Source organism: Varanus komodoensis, unplaced genomic scaffold (assembly GCF_004798865.1).
Source record: "Varanus komodoensis strain SLA01 unplaced genomic scaffold, ASM479886v1 scaffold42, whole genome shotgun sequence".
In the NCBI taxonomy this organism is placed as follows: domain Eukaryota; kingdom Metazoa; phylum Chordata; class Lepidosauria; order Squamata; family Varanidae; genus Varanus; species Varanus komodoensis.
In genome coordinates, this window is record NW_025335972.1 from 691371 (window position 1) to 704262 (window position 12892).

Here is a 12892-nt window from a genome sequence, read left to right on the forward strand (position 1 = left end):
TGGAGCCGCGGTTCACCTGGGCCATTCCAAAGACACTGGGCCGGGCGGTGTACTCATGATCTACCAGGCTGCCGGCAAATTGCTCCTGTTTGGGTTCAGGTGTTGGGGGGGTGGGCACAGGAGCCACCAGCACCCCAGGATCGGGATCCTGCTGTGGTTGCAGTGGCAAGTCTGATTCCACTTCTGTTTCCACTGGTTCTGGTTCGAGCTCTGGTTCTGGCTCCAGTTCCGGTTCTGGGCTGGGCACCTTCGGAGACGGTGGTTTCCTTTTTACCACAAGCTTCCGCCGCTGCAACTTCTGGTGTTCCTTAAGATAGAGAGCAATAAGACCCTGACCTCGAGCTGGGACGTGATCCCGACTGGTGTTGGACAGGGCAAGGGCGTTTGTCTCCAGACATTTAGGCCTGCAAGCACTATCAACCCTCTTGGCACAGCCAAAGGTGAGGGATCACAAAGGCTGCAGGCCCAAACACTGGCAGGCCACAACTTTCTTGCCCCTGGAATAGGTTGAATTTTTTTTTTTTTTAGGTTGAAATTTTTTATTTAAATAAAAACGTAGGAACTCCTAGGGGGTCCATCATGACCCAGCCACACTTTGGGTCACTAAAGTAGTTAGTGAGCTGTAGGTGGATGTTTGCTGAACTGATTTCTATGTGCTTTTATCCTTTTTTAAAATTCTGAATGCAGGCATTTTCTGGGCCATGAGCCTTGATGGCACTACTAAAATCAGCACAAAATAAACCCCCAAAACTACAGTGCTTGCACAAGTTCAGCAAGTGTCAAGCATTGTCAGTGTCATTTGAGGCCTTCTGGGAAAGAATTAATGCTTTCAGCCACAATGATGGGCCAAGACCTGCTCCTGATCTGCAGTCCTCTCCCCTCTGAAGCATCCTGAGGCACCCCTACTTCGGCAGGCAACACCTCTCAAAGACAAGGGCCTGGATGTGGCTTCACTGTCCCCAAATGGCAGGCAAGCCCTGTCATTTACCTGCTGAGCTAGTTTGGCTGCTGCGGCTGCAAGGCCCGTTTCGACAGATGCCACTCTGGTTCCTTCACGCACCGGCCTGTCTTGCTTGGGCAGTGTTGGGGTCACCCGGGCTGTGAGAAGGCGAGAAATGTGTTCAAATTAGGGACTTCCTGCCTGCTCCCAGTGGCACACAGATCTTGGAGGGCTTCAAAGGGAAGAGTAACCCCTATGGCGTCCATTCATTACACAGAGGAGTATCCTCTAGAGTGGCTTGAAAGGATGAAAAAAAAATCACCAGGCGGACCAAAAGGGTGCCCAGCCAAGTTCCCACAGAGAGCATGCCAGGGAGCCCTTTCTGTAGATGTGCAGCCCCCGTGCATGTGGGAGCATGGCTGAGGAACAGGGAAGGGCATGGAAGCAGCATGTGCTGCACCTAGAGGGTACCCTTTTGGGACCAAGGTGTAGACAGGGAAGCTGTGGGCCTCAGAGATGTGGCAAGAACAAGTTGCTATGCTGCTGGCTCATTCTGAAAGCCAAACACTTAAAGACAAAGAAAATTCAGACTTCCTTTCTTTCTGACTGCATTTCCCTCAGTCTCTGAGCACCCAAACCAATTTACTTTTGGATGACTCAGATGAGACACAGAGCCCCACAGAGGGCAGGAGGGATGCCTGCCAGCAACAACTGTGCTCTGGGATGCTGCTGAGCAGGCTGCAGGCTGCTTGGTGCAATCCCCCATCTAGCATTCTCATCCCCTGCACAAGGAAAAGGTGGATTCACCTGTGGATGACCCCTTGTGTTCTGCACAAGGCGTTCCACTATTGCTGGTTACAGGGAAGGGCAAGAGCCAATCTCCAGCCACAGGATGGCTTATTCAGCAACTCTCCTGGTATATGTGATCCCGGCAGGCGTTTTGCCCACATGCAACCAATAAAGGCTAGAAAGCTGTTTAAAAAATTGAGCTGAGGTTCTCAGGACACTGAATTCTGCCCCTTTCCTGCCTCCGTGCAGAATCACATGAAATGAGCCTTATCCCAAACGCAGGTGAGAGTAATTACCCTTGGGACTCCAGGGAGCATCATCTGTGCATTTCTTCTTCTTTGGTAGTGATTTCAAGGCTGGGTCATCCTCGTCCGATTCCAAGGATGGGTAAACTGTAGAGGGAGGGACAGTGCTAGGATTGAATTCTGTTTATCCTCTTCAGTTCCAAAATTCTGATCAGGAGTCTCCAGCCCCCTTTCTTAGTTTGACAAGTACCCTCCTCCTCTTCCTCAGCAATACCACTAATAATTTTAAAATAAATGTTGGCATTGCCAGGGCGCAAATGTCATACTGCGGCACAGCGCCACCTGTGTCTTCACGGGCAACTGTCAGGGATTGACCAAGAATAGGGAAGGTCCCGCCATTCCAGTGCTCCTGCAATGCAGGGTGGGACCATTCATCAGACTCCCCCCCCACCCCCCAGCTAATCAACCCCTGCATGCCAAGCTACAAAAGAGCAGGGAGTTCCAGCTAACTGAAGCAAATGGGCCAAGCCACATGGGAGAGGGGAAGTGACAGCCAAAGAATCCAGCATATGGCCCCTTGCTTGTGGGCCCCTTGCAAGTGGCAGGTCAGAGAACTGAACTGAAGGAAAGTTGACTGTCCCAGGGCATGTGACACTTCAGCAGTTCAGCAGCAAATGAGAAGCGGCCCTGAGAGCTGTCAAAAGGGAGGCCACCAGGAAATCTGCTCAGCACTCTTCAGAGATTAGAAGCACACTACCATACATGTCTACTCTGATATACGTTTCAAGTAAAAGGTCGCTTATTCCTACATGAGTAGATACAGGATTGCAGCACATGTAGGATATAAGCAGGAGCCACACATGCACTTTAGCATTACAGGTGTTTAGACTCGGAGCTTCATTTAGAGTGAAAGTGTCCAACCTGAGGCCCATGCATCAAACTTTGGCCCACCTGGGTTCCCAGATGACCACTCTTGCTTCCTCTGGCCCTGCCCCCTTTCTGTCAATCACCTGCTGTTTGATAGCTTCCTGCTGATGGCAGAGTTTTCCCACTTTTCTAGAAGAATTTTAAATACCTTTTCTTAAGGCTCTGTTAAAACAGCAAGAGTGTAAAGTTAAAATAAGCCGGCTCTTTCAACCTGCCTATCACTGGAATGTGGCTCCTGAGACTTTGACCAAAACTGTGCCTGGCCCCTGGCCAGAAGAGGTTCAGTAACCCTGCTTCAAATCTTCTCCCCAAGAAAGGTGGGGAGAGACCTATTTTCCTCAGACATTCTCCTGCTGGGCAACTGCTCTCCATCCCTTACTGTACTCCGCATCCTTGAAGCAGGCTCCCAGGCTCTCTTGCTCATCCAGACTGGCCTCTTCCTCACTGTCGGTGCTGTGATGGGCTGGCCGCTTGATGGGTCTCTTCCCTGAACGCTGGGAGCCAGAGGCTCCTGCAGAGCCACGCTCATGCCCCGCTGCCAACCAGGCCTGCAAGCTGGAAGCCCCCGGTGAGGACGATGAGGACTGGAGGTTAGCCATGCACAGCATGCCCTGGATGGCTTCCTGAGTGCTGGGGGAGGCAGGTGCATCGCTGGGGGAGAACACAAGATGGACACTTAATGCACTAGCCTTCAGCCAGAACATCCAACACTGCTTCGCCTACCAAGTCCATTAACCTTGTGGCACACGTCACCTCTTGGGGCAAGGCACAGGTATACTCTTCACTTAAAAGAAGGCAAGAAAGCCGTGCACCAACAAAAGCTGAAACTGACAACTTACAGACATCAGGCAAATATGCGTAATTTCTCCTTCATTTTAGAGGTGTTTGCACAATTTATTCTGGAGCAAGGAGTTTGAAGCCCTTTTCCTCACAACTGCTGAAAATCTGGATTAGCGCCCCTTCACAATTCTTGTGAGATTCCAGGAGGCATCACCCATAGATTCTCATGCACACTGTTGCATTCATAAGGGGTAGAAATTTGTTGTTCTTTTAAAATGAAATGCAGAGCTCTTCTCGGGTTCTTCACCCAAGACTTCATTCTGTGCAGATGAGGAGTGGGCAGTGCCCACTCCTTAAGAGCTCTGGAAGGTTCTACAGCCTGGTCTGAGATCACACTGCCCCTATATAGAGCGGCATGTGTCACGAAGCAGCAACAAAGGCTTCTTTAGTATAATATTTTTATTATTATAAATTAAATTTAACATTTATTAATTATTAGCATTTATACATTGGCTTATTGCATGATAAGAAGCCATCAAGGTGGATCCCACTCCTCCCCAGAGTCGAGGAGTTACCACTGAGGGCCTAAAGGTGGTTGGTTCTTACCTGAGCTCATCATAGTCTGCACCGCCCACCTGCCGACTGGCCTTGAGCAGGTCCAGAATCCCGCCGGCGCTACTGCTGCCCTCCAACTGGTCATCACCGGATGCCGTCTCCTCCTCCTCTGTGGTATAGTCCTCCTGAGAAGGAAAGGAGTTCAGAGAGGCCTGGCTGGAAATCTGCATTTAAGAGGGGCACAGCTATCCAACTGGTATCCCGCCACCTCTGTACGCAGTGCCCAATGGAAAGGAACACGGGAGGAAGGGCTTTTGCAACTCTGGCTCCACCCACTGGCCCCATCCTGGCAGAAGCTGAGTTGTCTGCAAAGTGCGTTTTGAACTGTACCCATGAACTGTAACCAAGGCAAAGACCTCTCCCCACCCATCAAGAGTCCCAGAAGGGAGCAGCTGGGGTGCAGAAATGGAAAGCTATAGTTCACACGAGCACTCAGGAAGCCAAACACCTGTTCTGCCTGTGCTGCACAAAAGAAGCAGGGGTGGTGGTTACTTATGTGGGTGCTTCCTCTTGGGGTTTGGCCCTGTTTTGAGAGAGAGAGAGGAAGCTGCCTGAGGTCAGCAGCTGCCTGTCCTTGTCACAGGAGCAGAAAGATCTGCTATCCAGTGGCACCTTAAGTCCAGTCTCAGGGTCAGGGGTCCAAATTCAGGACACCACATCTCTTTCTCTTGGCCCCTCTCCCTTGCCCGTACCACTCACTGGGTGCTGCCCTGGCTTGTGCGCCTTTTTTCTCCTATTTTAAAATGAGATGTGTGTCTCCTCAGGCTTAGCTGCTGGCAGGAACAGTCCTAAGTTAAAACATGCAGGCATTTTGAGGCTGTGCTTGGCTCCTCCCACCCCTCAACCGTGGCAGCCGTGAGCTTCTCTAAATTGCATCTGACTCTCAGGCAGAGAGAAAGTCAACACTCCTGATCAAGGATTAAACCGTCTCCACCAGGTCAGTGTTGCTGTCCCCAAGATGCCTTTCAGGGACAGGAGGTGCCATGTTCCAGACCACATATGGTTATTCCACAGGGGTGGGGGTGCTTCTTTCTAGAAAAACAAAATGTTCTTAAAGTGCACCGGTTGGGGGGGGGTGTCCCTTTGTAATTTAATCTTAAATTAGTTTCATTTCGTTTATTTTAGGTATCTCATATGCTACTACCCTTGTAACCAAATCTTGGAACAGCTTACTACAAGAACAAAAGCAAATTTAAAATACAACAAATAAAATTGAAGATATCTAAATGTGGGCTTTCAAAAGTTGCTGTGGATTCCCTCCTAACCCTATCCCTGCCCTCCAGAGAAAGCCTGCAATAGCATACCTGGCTTGAGCTCACTGGCTATTCCCTCAAAATCTTCCTGAAACTGCTACCATCCAAATGTTCTGGTTTATAATTCCCAACAGCCCAAGCCTGCATAGCCCATGGTCAGAGATGATGGGAGTTGTAGTCCATCATCATCATCTGGAAGGTACAGCTTTGGAGAAGGGTGGTCAGGTCCTATCTTTGGTCAGGTCCAACAAAGGAGTTATTATGTCCTTAAAATTGATCTTTGACCTCAAATGTGATTGGCGGGCAGGAGTTATTCAGTGAAGACACTCAATACATGCTCAGAGGCCATCTCTGTCAGTATAAATTTCACATGCTCCTCAACCTTTAAAACAGCTGCTGAGGTTCAGCCCCAATGGGCTGTAACCCAATTTAAGCTCTGCTTCTTCTTGAGATGAGCCTTATTAAGCTTCTGGCAGCAAAGCACCCCTTAAGCTCTGTGCCTGACCTACCTCAATGTCAAATTCCACTTCTCCTGGCTCTCGTACTCGGTTTGGATCAGAGCATGGCTTGGCTCGAGGCAATTTCCGGGGAAATTCTGAAACCAGAAAAAAAACCCATGGTAAATTTGTTGCTAGACAAAGAGAAATAGCCAGCAAGCAACAGAGATTGTTACCTGGTCTGCATGTAATGCTGATTCATGGGTTAAGCAACTAATGAGTTGTTGGGCCTATACTGAAGCTTGCAAAGTACTTCCTGTTAAGTCACCCACCACTTATGCTTCACATCCAATTTCCAAAACAACCCAGAGCACCCTGTTCAGACATCAAAACAAAGACACCACGGAATTCCTGGGTTATTCTGGCAAGTGGATACTAAGCAGAAATGGTTATGTATGAATCAGGCCGCAGGGTCACTGTAGAAGCGTATCAGCTCCACAGGAAGGGACTTATGCTACAGTGCAACATAGAAACTTAGGCTACTGCAGCTGTACATAGCACATGGGGATAATCCCTGCTGATCCCAGTGGGATGCATTGCTGAATAAACATGCATTGGATCAGGCAGTTAGCTTGAGATCTGCCTCATCGGGATGAAAAAGCAGCTCTGGGAAGAAACAAGGGTGGCTATAAGCCACTTCTGCCATCTGGGCTTGCTAATAATCATTTTCAAAGTGGGACCTGGGAAGCAGGGTGAATAATAAACAGCCCCTCTCAAGGAAAGGAGTATGACAGAGTTGACAGAGGAGGACAAAGTTTGATAAAGGACTGCTAAAGAAGGAGGCATGAAAGTTTCATCAACAGTAGAAAACACAGAAAATAGGTATTTTGGGTTGTGAGTGGACTGGAATCCTACAAAACTATTGACAAAAACGTTGCACAGCAGGACCTCCCCACATGGTACCTGCAGGCTCCTTCAATGGCACCTGTGAAGGAACTCTCAATGTGGTATCCTCAGACACCCACATTTTAAAATTAATTACTTTTTCCTGTGTTTTTTAAGTATACATACATGAAATCCATGCAGCCTTCTATGCCACCCACTCATATATCAAAAACTCAGGTACTCAGTCCATTGCATTATAGAAGATGAGTGTTTATCCCTCCAATTTTGTGAGATCAGATTTTTAGTCATCAATGGGGTGCAGAGAATCCATTTCCCCTTTCCTTCACTAATTTCCATGGAGCAGGTAAACAATTTAAAAGTGTGTGAACATCAATGAATGCTAAAGACTGTTCCAGTATAAACGTTTTCTGTATAATGACCTCCTTCTAAGAAGAATCAGCAACTGGACCTCACCAGAACAAATGTTTAACTGGTGCAGTGCCCCACCAGCAATTGGCTGAATTAGACAATGCCTTGTTAAAGAGATGTTGCACTATCAAAGAAAGACAAAGCAAACATTTTTACTGAACAAGATACAGCCCAAGATCCACAGACACAACAGAGATAGGCCAAAGTGGGGATCTACTAGTTAGGTATTTTGTAGTAGTGTTCACAGCAGCTTCTCAAATTTCCCAATCTCCCCATGTTGGGAACTCCTATTGTACGGCTTATTGAACATTCCAGTTGCAGTTTTAACTTTTCAACAGCAACTTTCTAATTCTTGGTGGTGATATTAAAAAACAAAATTTCATTGCCATCTTTAGCAGCAAGTAGCATATTTCTAGACCTTATGCTAACACAGTTTTGCTTGAAAGTGCATAAACAATGCTGGCTAAACCTCAGAAGTCAGGGGAGTTTCTGGATAAGATGTACAGTGGCCAAAGATGGGATTTCTGTGCTCTCTGTGCAATCTAGTATTGTCCTGTTCCTCCACCGACTGTCCTTGGGTAAAGACAGAACAGTTTATAAAACCGAAGCAATAGAAGTTTAGTTAGTATAATGTACAGAGGTTGCAAAGTTTGGTACAGTAACAGATTCTCTGTGTCCATTTTAAAGTTAAAAGATGAATATGCTCACCTCCTATAATTGGGTTGAAGACCTTACAACTCAATATTTGAAAGGGTGTCAGCTCCAAATGGACACTGATTTGGATATTTGGTCCACTTTTGTTGAAACCTCTGTAGAATTCCTAGAAAATTGTGTGTGTGTGTGTGTGTTTCCTATGTACTCATTGCTATGAATATACAGAAATTCATGCATGTATATTAAAAAGATTCAAATAAAAAAGGCTGAGTAGTTGTAGTCTTCTTTTCTTTCCATACACAGACCTGCTTGTGGTGGCCAGGCAAGGGCTTTGGCAAAAAAAAGTTTTAAAGGGAAGAAACTCACCTCCTTTTCATTCCAAGCCCAAGGAGAAGAGAAAGAGGAAGGGGGAAGGAGGAACAGACACAGGAGAGCAGGGTGGATCCATGGCATGGCATGCCCTTGCCCTTGCCCTTGCCCAGACCAGTTGGGGACAGCCACTGCCTGGCAGCATCTAGCCCCAAGGATGGAGGAAGCCACATACTGGACAGTCGCTTGCGCAACACCAGGCTCCTCCTTTCCCTGCGAGGTGTCTCATCGATCTGTAGGTCTTCCTCGGAGTCAACATCAAGGGCCTCGGTGTCAGAGGGGCTGGGTGGAGCTCGTGCATGTGCATCTTTACGGCTCCGGATGCCTTCAGAGGCCTTGATCTTCCTGCTAGGGAAAAGCAACACAATCGGTCAGGTGTGTTTCCTTTGACATCTGTCTGCTCTCTCCCATTGCCTCTGGCTTAGAGCAAAGGGAGAGCAGTTTGAAGTGCATCAAGTGGGAAACTTCTATAGGGAAAATGGCATGTAAAAACCCTTGCCTGCATCCCTGCCTGGGAGACACAGCTGGGCATGCCCAGGAGAGCAGTTCATGGGGGCCTGAGGCCATGCTGAAGGGCTGGATTTGGGGCCCACTTGCCCACCCTGGGGTAGTTCAATAGCCCCAAGACAACTGGGAATGCATCATGCTTGCATCGCTAAGTTGCGTGGTTCAGCTCCCCATAACCAATATGAACCTGGGACCCCGGCCGTTGGTTGCCACTACTAAAGACAGCTCTTCCTCAGTCAGGTCAGGCTCTCCGTCCGTATCTTCCTGGCTGGAACTTGGCAATTCGAGCTGGGAAGGAAAGCAATTGGGTGGTTGCAGGAGGCCAGGAGAAGCAGCACCCAGCCACGTCCACCCCCCAAAAGAGGCAACAAGTTCAAAGCTCTGAGAGGCGAGGCGCAGCCATCCTCCACACAGGCACCACAGCTCAAAATCCACCCCTGGAATTTCAGCTCCAGTGCCATGGGGCAGCTCACCTCCTCCTGGACAGGGCTCTCTACGCCCTTGAGGGCCTGCTTCTTGTATTTGTGCAGCAGCTCCAGTTCCACAGCTTTGAGGGCGGCAACATCCTTCCGGCTGCCTTTCCTGCCCAGCTCCTTGGGAATCTGGTCACTCCTCCTGGCAGCTGCACCTGGCTGGGTACCCCTTTGCAGGCCGAAGGGACTGCCTGTCTTTCCGAGGTTCTGCTGGAAGATATCCTGAGAAAGCGTAAGCGGCAGAGCCCTGTGGAGACAGGCTGCTGAGTGCAGTGACAGTGCTGCCCACCCTATGCAGGGCACAGAGAGTGAGGCAGGCAGAACATGGAGAATAAATGATCTTGTAATCATTGGATCTGGATTTCTGTGGTTCAAAACACAGGGTCTACTCTTGAGAAACCAAAATTTGACACTAGAACAGCCACATATATACAGTGAGGAAAGCTACCAGCCAGGATAGTCGTACACATACATTTAGTAGCCTCTCACAGATTCAGTGGCCTGGTGCCCTCCAGATATTTTGGACAATCCCTGAGCCTGGCCATGTTGGCAAGGGCTGCTGAGAACTGTAGTCCAAAACATTTGGAAAACAAGCAATTGCTGAGCTCTGCTCTGGGCAAAAGCTGTCTGGTGCTCCCCTCCAATACAGAGAGACATAGATTGCAAGGCCTCTGTATGGGTTCAGGATGCCAAGTGATTTAATCTGCGGTGTGGTATAAACAGCCAGGCAATGGTCTCAGCCGTGGCTGCTCTGAGCACACCGGGAACTCAAGCCAGTGATCCCTGGAATGAATATACAAGATCCATGTGATTAGCCACAATTCCCTACATGTCATTGAATCCACAGGATGTGCACTTGGGAACTTTCCAGATCGCAGCTGTGGTGTGCTCCACTCTCACCTGTGAACTTGAAGGGCAATTTGGGAATTACTTCAGCATTGGGTATTTGCTACAACAAGATGCAGTGATGGCCACTGACTTGGACAGCTTTAAAGGGGGATTAGACAAATTCTGGGAGGAGAAGGCCACCAGTGGGTACTAGTCCTGATGGCTCGATGCTACCTCCAGCATCAGAGGCAGTATGTTTTGGTTTTCCAACTGCTGGGAATTCTGGGCAGGAGGCTGCAATTGCACCCAGGTCCCGATTACAGGTTTCCCATGGGCAGCTGGTTGGCTACCATATGAACAGAATGCTGGATCATATGGTCTGACCCAGCTGGCTCTGCTTATGAAGCACTCGAGCCTGCCAAGTTGAGGCAGGACATGCACTCCTTGCTGTGTGAAGAGACATGCTGAGAGTAGCAACTCTGCCAGCCACCAGACTGTTCATAAACATTCATAAGCATGCAAACAGATCTCACTGATGGAAGATGGCCCAGGATGAAAGCAAGGAACCTGCCCAGAGCCAGTGACAAAACCATATCAACCATTCCCCTGGGTATTCTTTAGACAGAGCAGGTTAAAGAAGGCTCCCCTCCAGCAAAACACTGGCAATCCTTAATCAACAGATCTCTGAGACTGGGGAGAAGGTTGTTTTATGCTGGGAAATGATGGTGCCAACATGCCACGTCCCCACCACCCTCACCTCTGCCATCCCAGAAGATGGTTCATGCCTTCAGTAGGGAAACATCCTGCCTCCTCATACTCACTTCCACAAGCCTGATCTCCTTGGCCAGATCTTTGATGAGCTGGGCTGGACGCACAGCGCCAGGGATTTCTTCCTCGTGCTCCGCCAGGGCCTGGGGAGAACAAAACCAAGTTGCTCCAAGGTCCAGCCCTCTGTGTTGGATTGAGAGGCCAGTCACGCAAGGAGATACCTCTGCAACAGGAGTGCAGAAGCTCAGGCCTGGGGGCCAAAACAGCTCCCCAGGGCTCCCCAAATGGACACATCCCTTTTCCTCTGAACACTGATTGTTCGGAGGTTTCCAGGCTTTTCTGCAGTTTTTCCCCATTCTAAAAGGTTGAAATGTTATCTGCTATGCTTTGGCTACTGGGAGGAATAGCTTTAAGTTAACTCATGTTGATATCTTTGACCCAGTCCCCTTTTTGCTTGTGGCCCCATCCAAGAGCTTCTCCAAAACAGAACTCAGCCCTTAGGTTGAACCCTACCTGTTGTAGGGTTCAACAACCCTACTCTACCCTTCCCCTCCAAGTGCCTGACACTTGGGGCTAGTCCCCACTGAGGTAAACAACCCATGCTTGGCCTGAGCTACTTCAGGTTTTAGACAGAAGCTGACATACCTGAAGTCTTCTTCATGGGACCCTAACTTCCTGCAGAGAAGAAAAGTTCATTCTAAAATGAACTGTTTCATTCTAAAATGCCAGTTTTCCATTTTGGATGATTTTCATTCCCTTTTGATTCTTAGCAGAAATGTGAACAAGCAGTGTCCCTAATTCACCATTGACCGCGTCAGCTACTAACTCAAATGCTCTTCGGTCAAAGAAGCATGTTCACAATCCTTTACCTCCTTCTTGGTCCAAGAGCGGAAGGCTGTGTTCAGGGCTTTGGCCCCATGAACCAAATAAGCAGCAGGGTGTCTGCGATTCTCTCGAAGACCTGCCAGGAAGACACACAGTGTGACCTGTGGTCACTCGCAGGCCTAGCATTGAGGGGGAACTGGGAATAGGCAAACTCAAAACCTACCTCGGAAGATATCCAGCAGGTGCTTGCCAACGTACCAACAGATGGTTTCAAAGTTTGGGAATTTGAAGAGGTCAGCTGTACTGAGGCGCTTTTCAATCTCGTAAGCTCTAGACAGGAGAAAAAGGAAAGGCGGGTAAAGTCTGAGCATATATATATTCTATGGTTTAAAAGAACCAGCAAAATTCTGTGCCATAGGAAACTAAATTCTGTGACCAATCAATCAATAAAAGCAAATAAAAAATAACCCACTCCAAAATGAATTGTCAATTCAGCTTGGCAGAACTTATTTCGAGTGATTTGTTCTGCTGCTGCTAAATGAGGAAAGGAGAAGTAATTCTACAGGCTGCTGAAAACCCAAGCCCTTGGACTGCTGGAAGCCTTATTCAGCAAAGCTCCAGTGATTTTGTCTGGCACTGCCTGTACACACCCACTTGTACTAGAAGAGCTAGAAATCCACACCTTGAAAAAATGGAGATACTTTGGACGTTTGTTCTGAACCCAACATTGCATTTTGTGCTCCTACAAAAATCACGACCTACACACAGCTCCATACCTGCTCTGAGCCCCATCAACTGTTTCTTCCCCAATGCTGGATCCTTCTAAGAGCATAGGAAGCCACCTTATACCACACCAGACCCTTGGTCCATCTAGGCCAGTGTTATTAGCACTGACTGGCAGTCACTCCTCAGGTTTTCAGGCAAGATTCTTTTCCAGTCCAATCTGGAAGTATCAGGGATCGGACCTACAACCTTCAACTTGCAGAACATGCTACCTCTGAGCTATGGCTTTCCCCTCTGTCCTACCAATTCCCAAGATCCTCCACTGTGGACAGCAAACTACATCACACCAGACTCACTTGAGTTGCATCTCAATGTTGAGACTGTGTAGAAAATTGCCCCCAAAGGCCAGGCAGTCAACAGGGGTCAACACTGCATGGATCCACCC

The 12892-nt window shown here is 48.5% G+C and overlaps 1 protein-coding gene across 1 annotated transcript in view; it reads right to left on the reverse strand.

Annotated features, from left to right (window-relative positions):
* The window catches only part of PHF8 (PHD finger protein 8), a 29071-nt gene that overhangs the window by 121 nt on the left and 16058 nt on the right, over positions 1-12892 (reverse strand). The window contains exons 9-21 of the mRNA XM_044443418.1: positions 12804-12891; positions 11948-12054; positions 11769-11860; positions 10953-11042; positions 9304-9525; positions 9018-9118; positions 8499-8671; positions 6059-6144; positions 4288-4421; positions 3281-3552; positions 2026-2121; positions 989-1098; positions 7-307 (exon numbers count right to left, since the gene is read on the reverse strand). Coding sequence (XP_044299353.1) covers positions 7-307; positions 989-1098; positions 2026-2121; positions 3281-3552; positions 4288-4421; positions 6059-6144; positions 8499-8671; positions 9018-9118; positions 9304-9525; positions 10953-11042; positions 11769-11860; positions 11948-12054; positions 12804-12891 — 1872 coding nt within the window. The remainder of the gene's footprint in view (positions 1-6; positions 308-988; positions 1099-2025; positions 2122-3280; positions 3553-4287; positions 4422-6058; positions 6145-8498; positions 8672-9017; positions 9119-9303; positions 9526-10952; positions 11043-11768; positions 11861-11947; positions 12055-12803; position 12892) is intronic.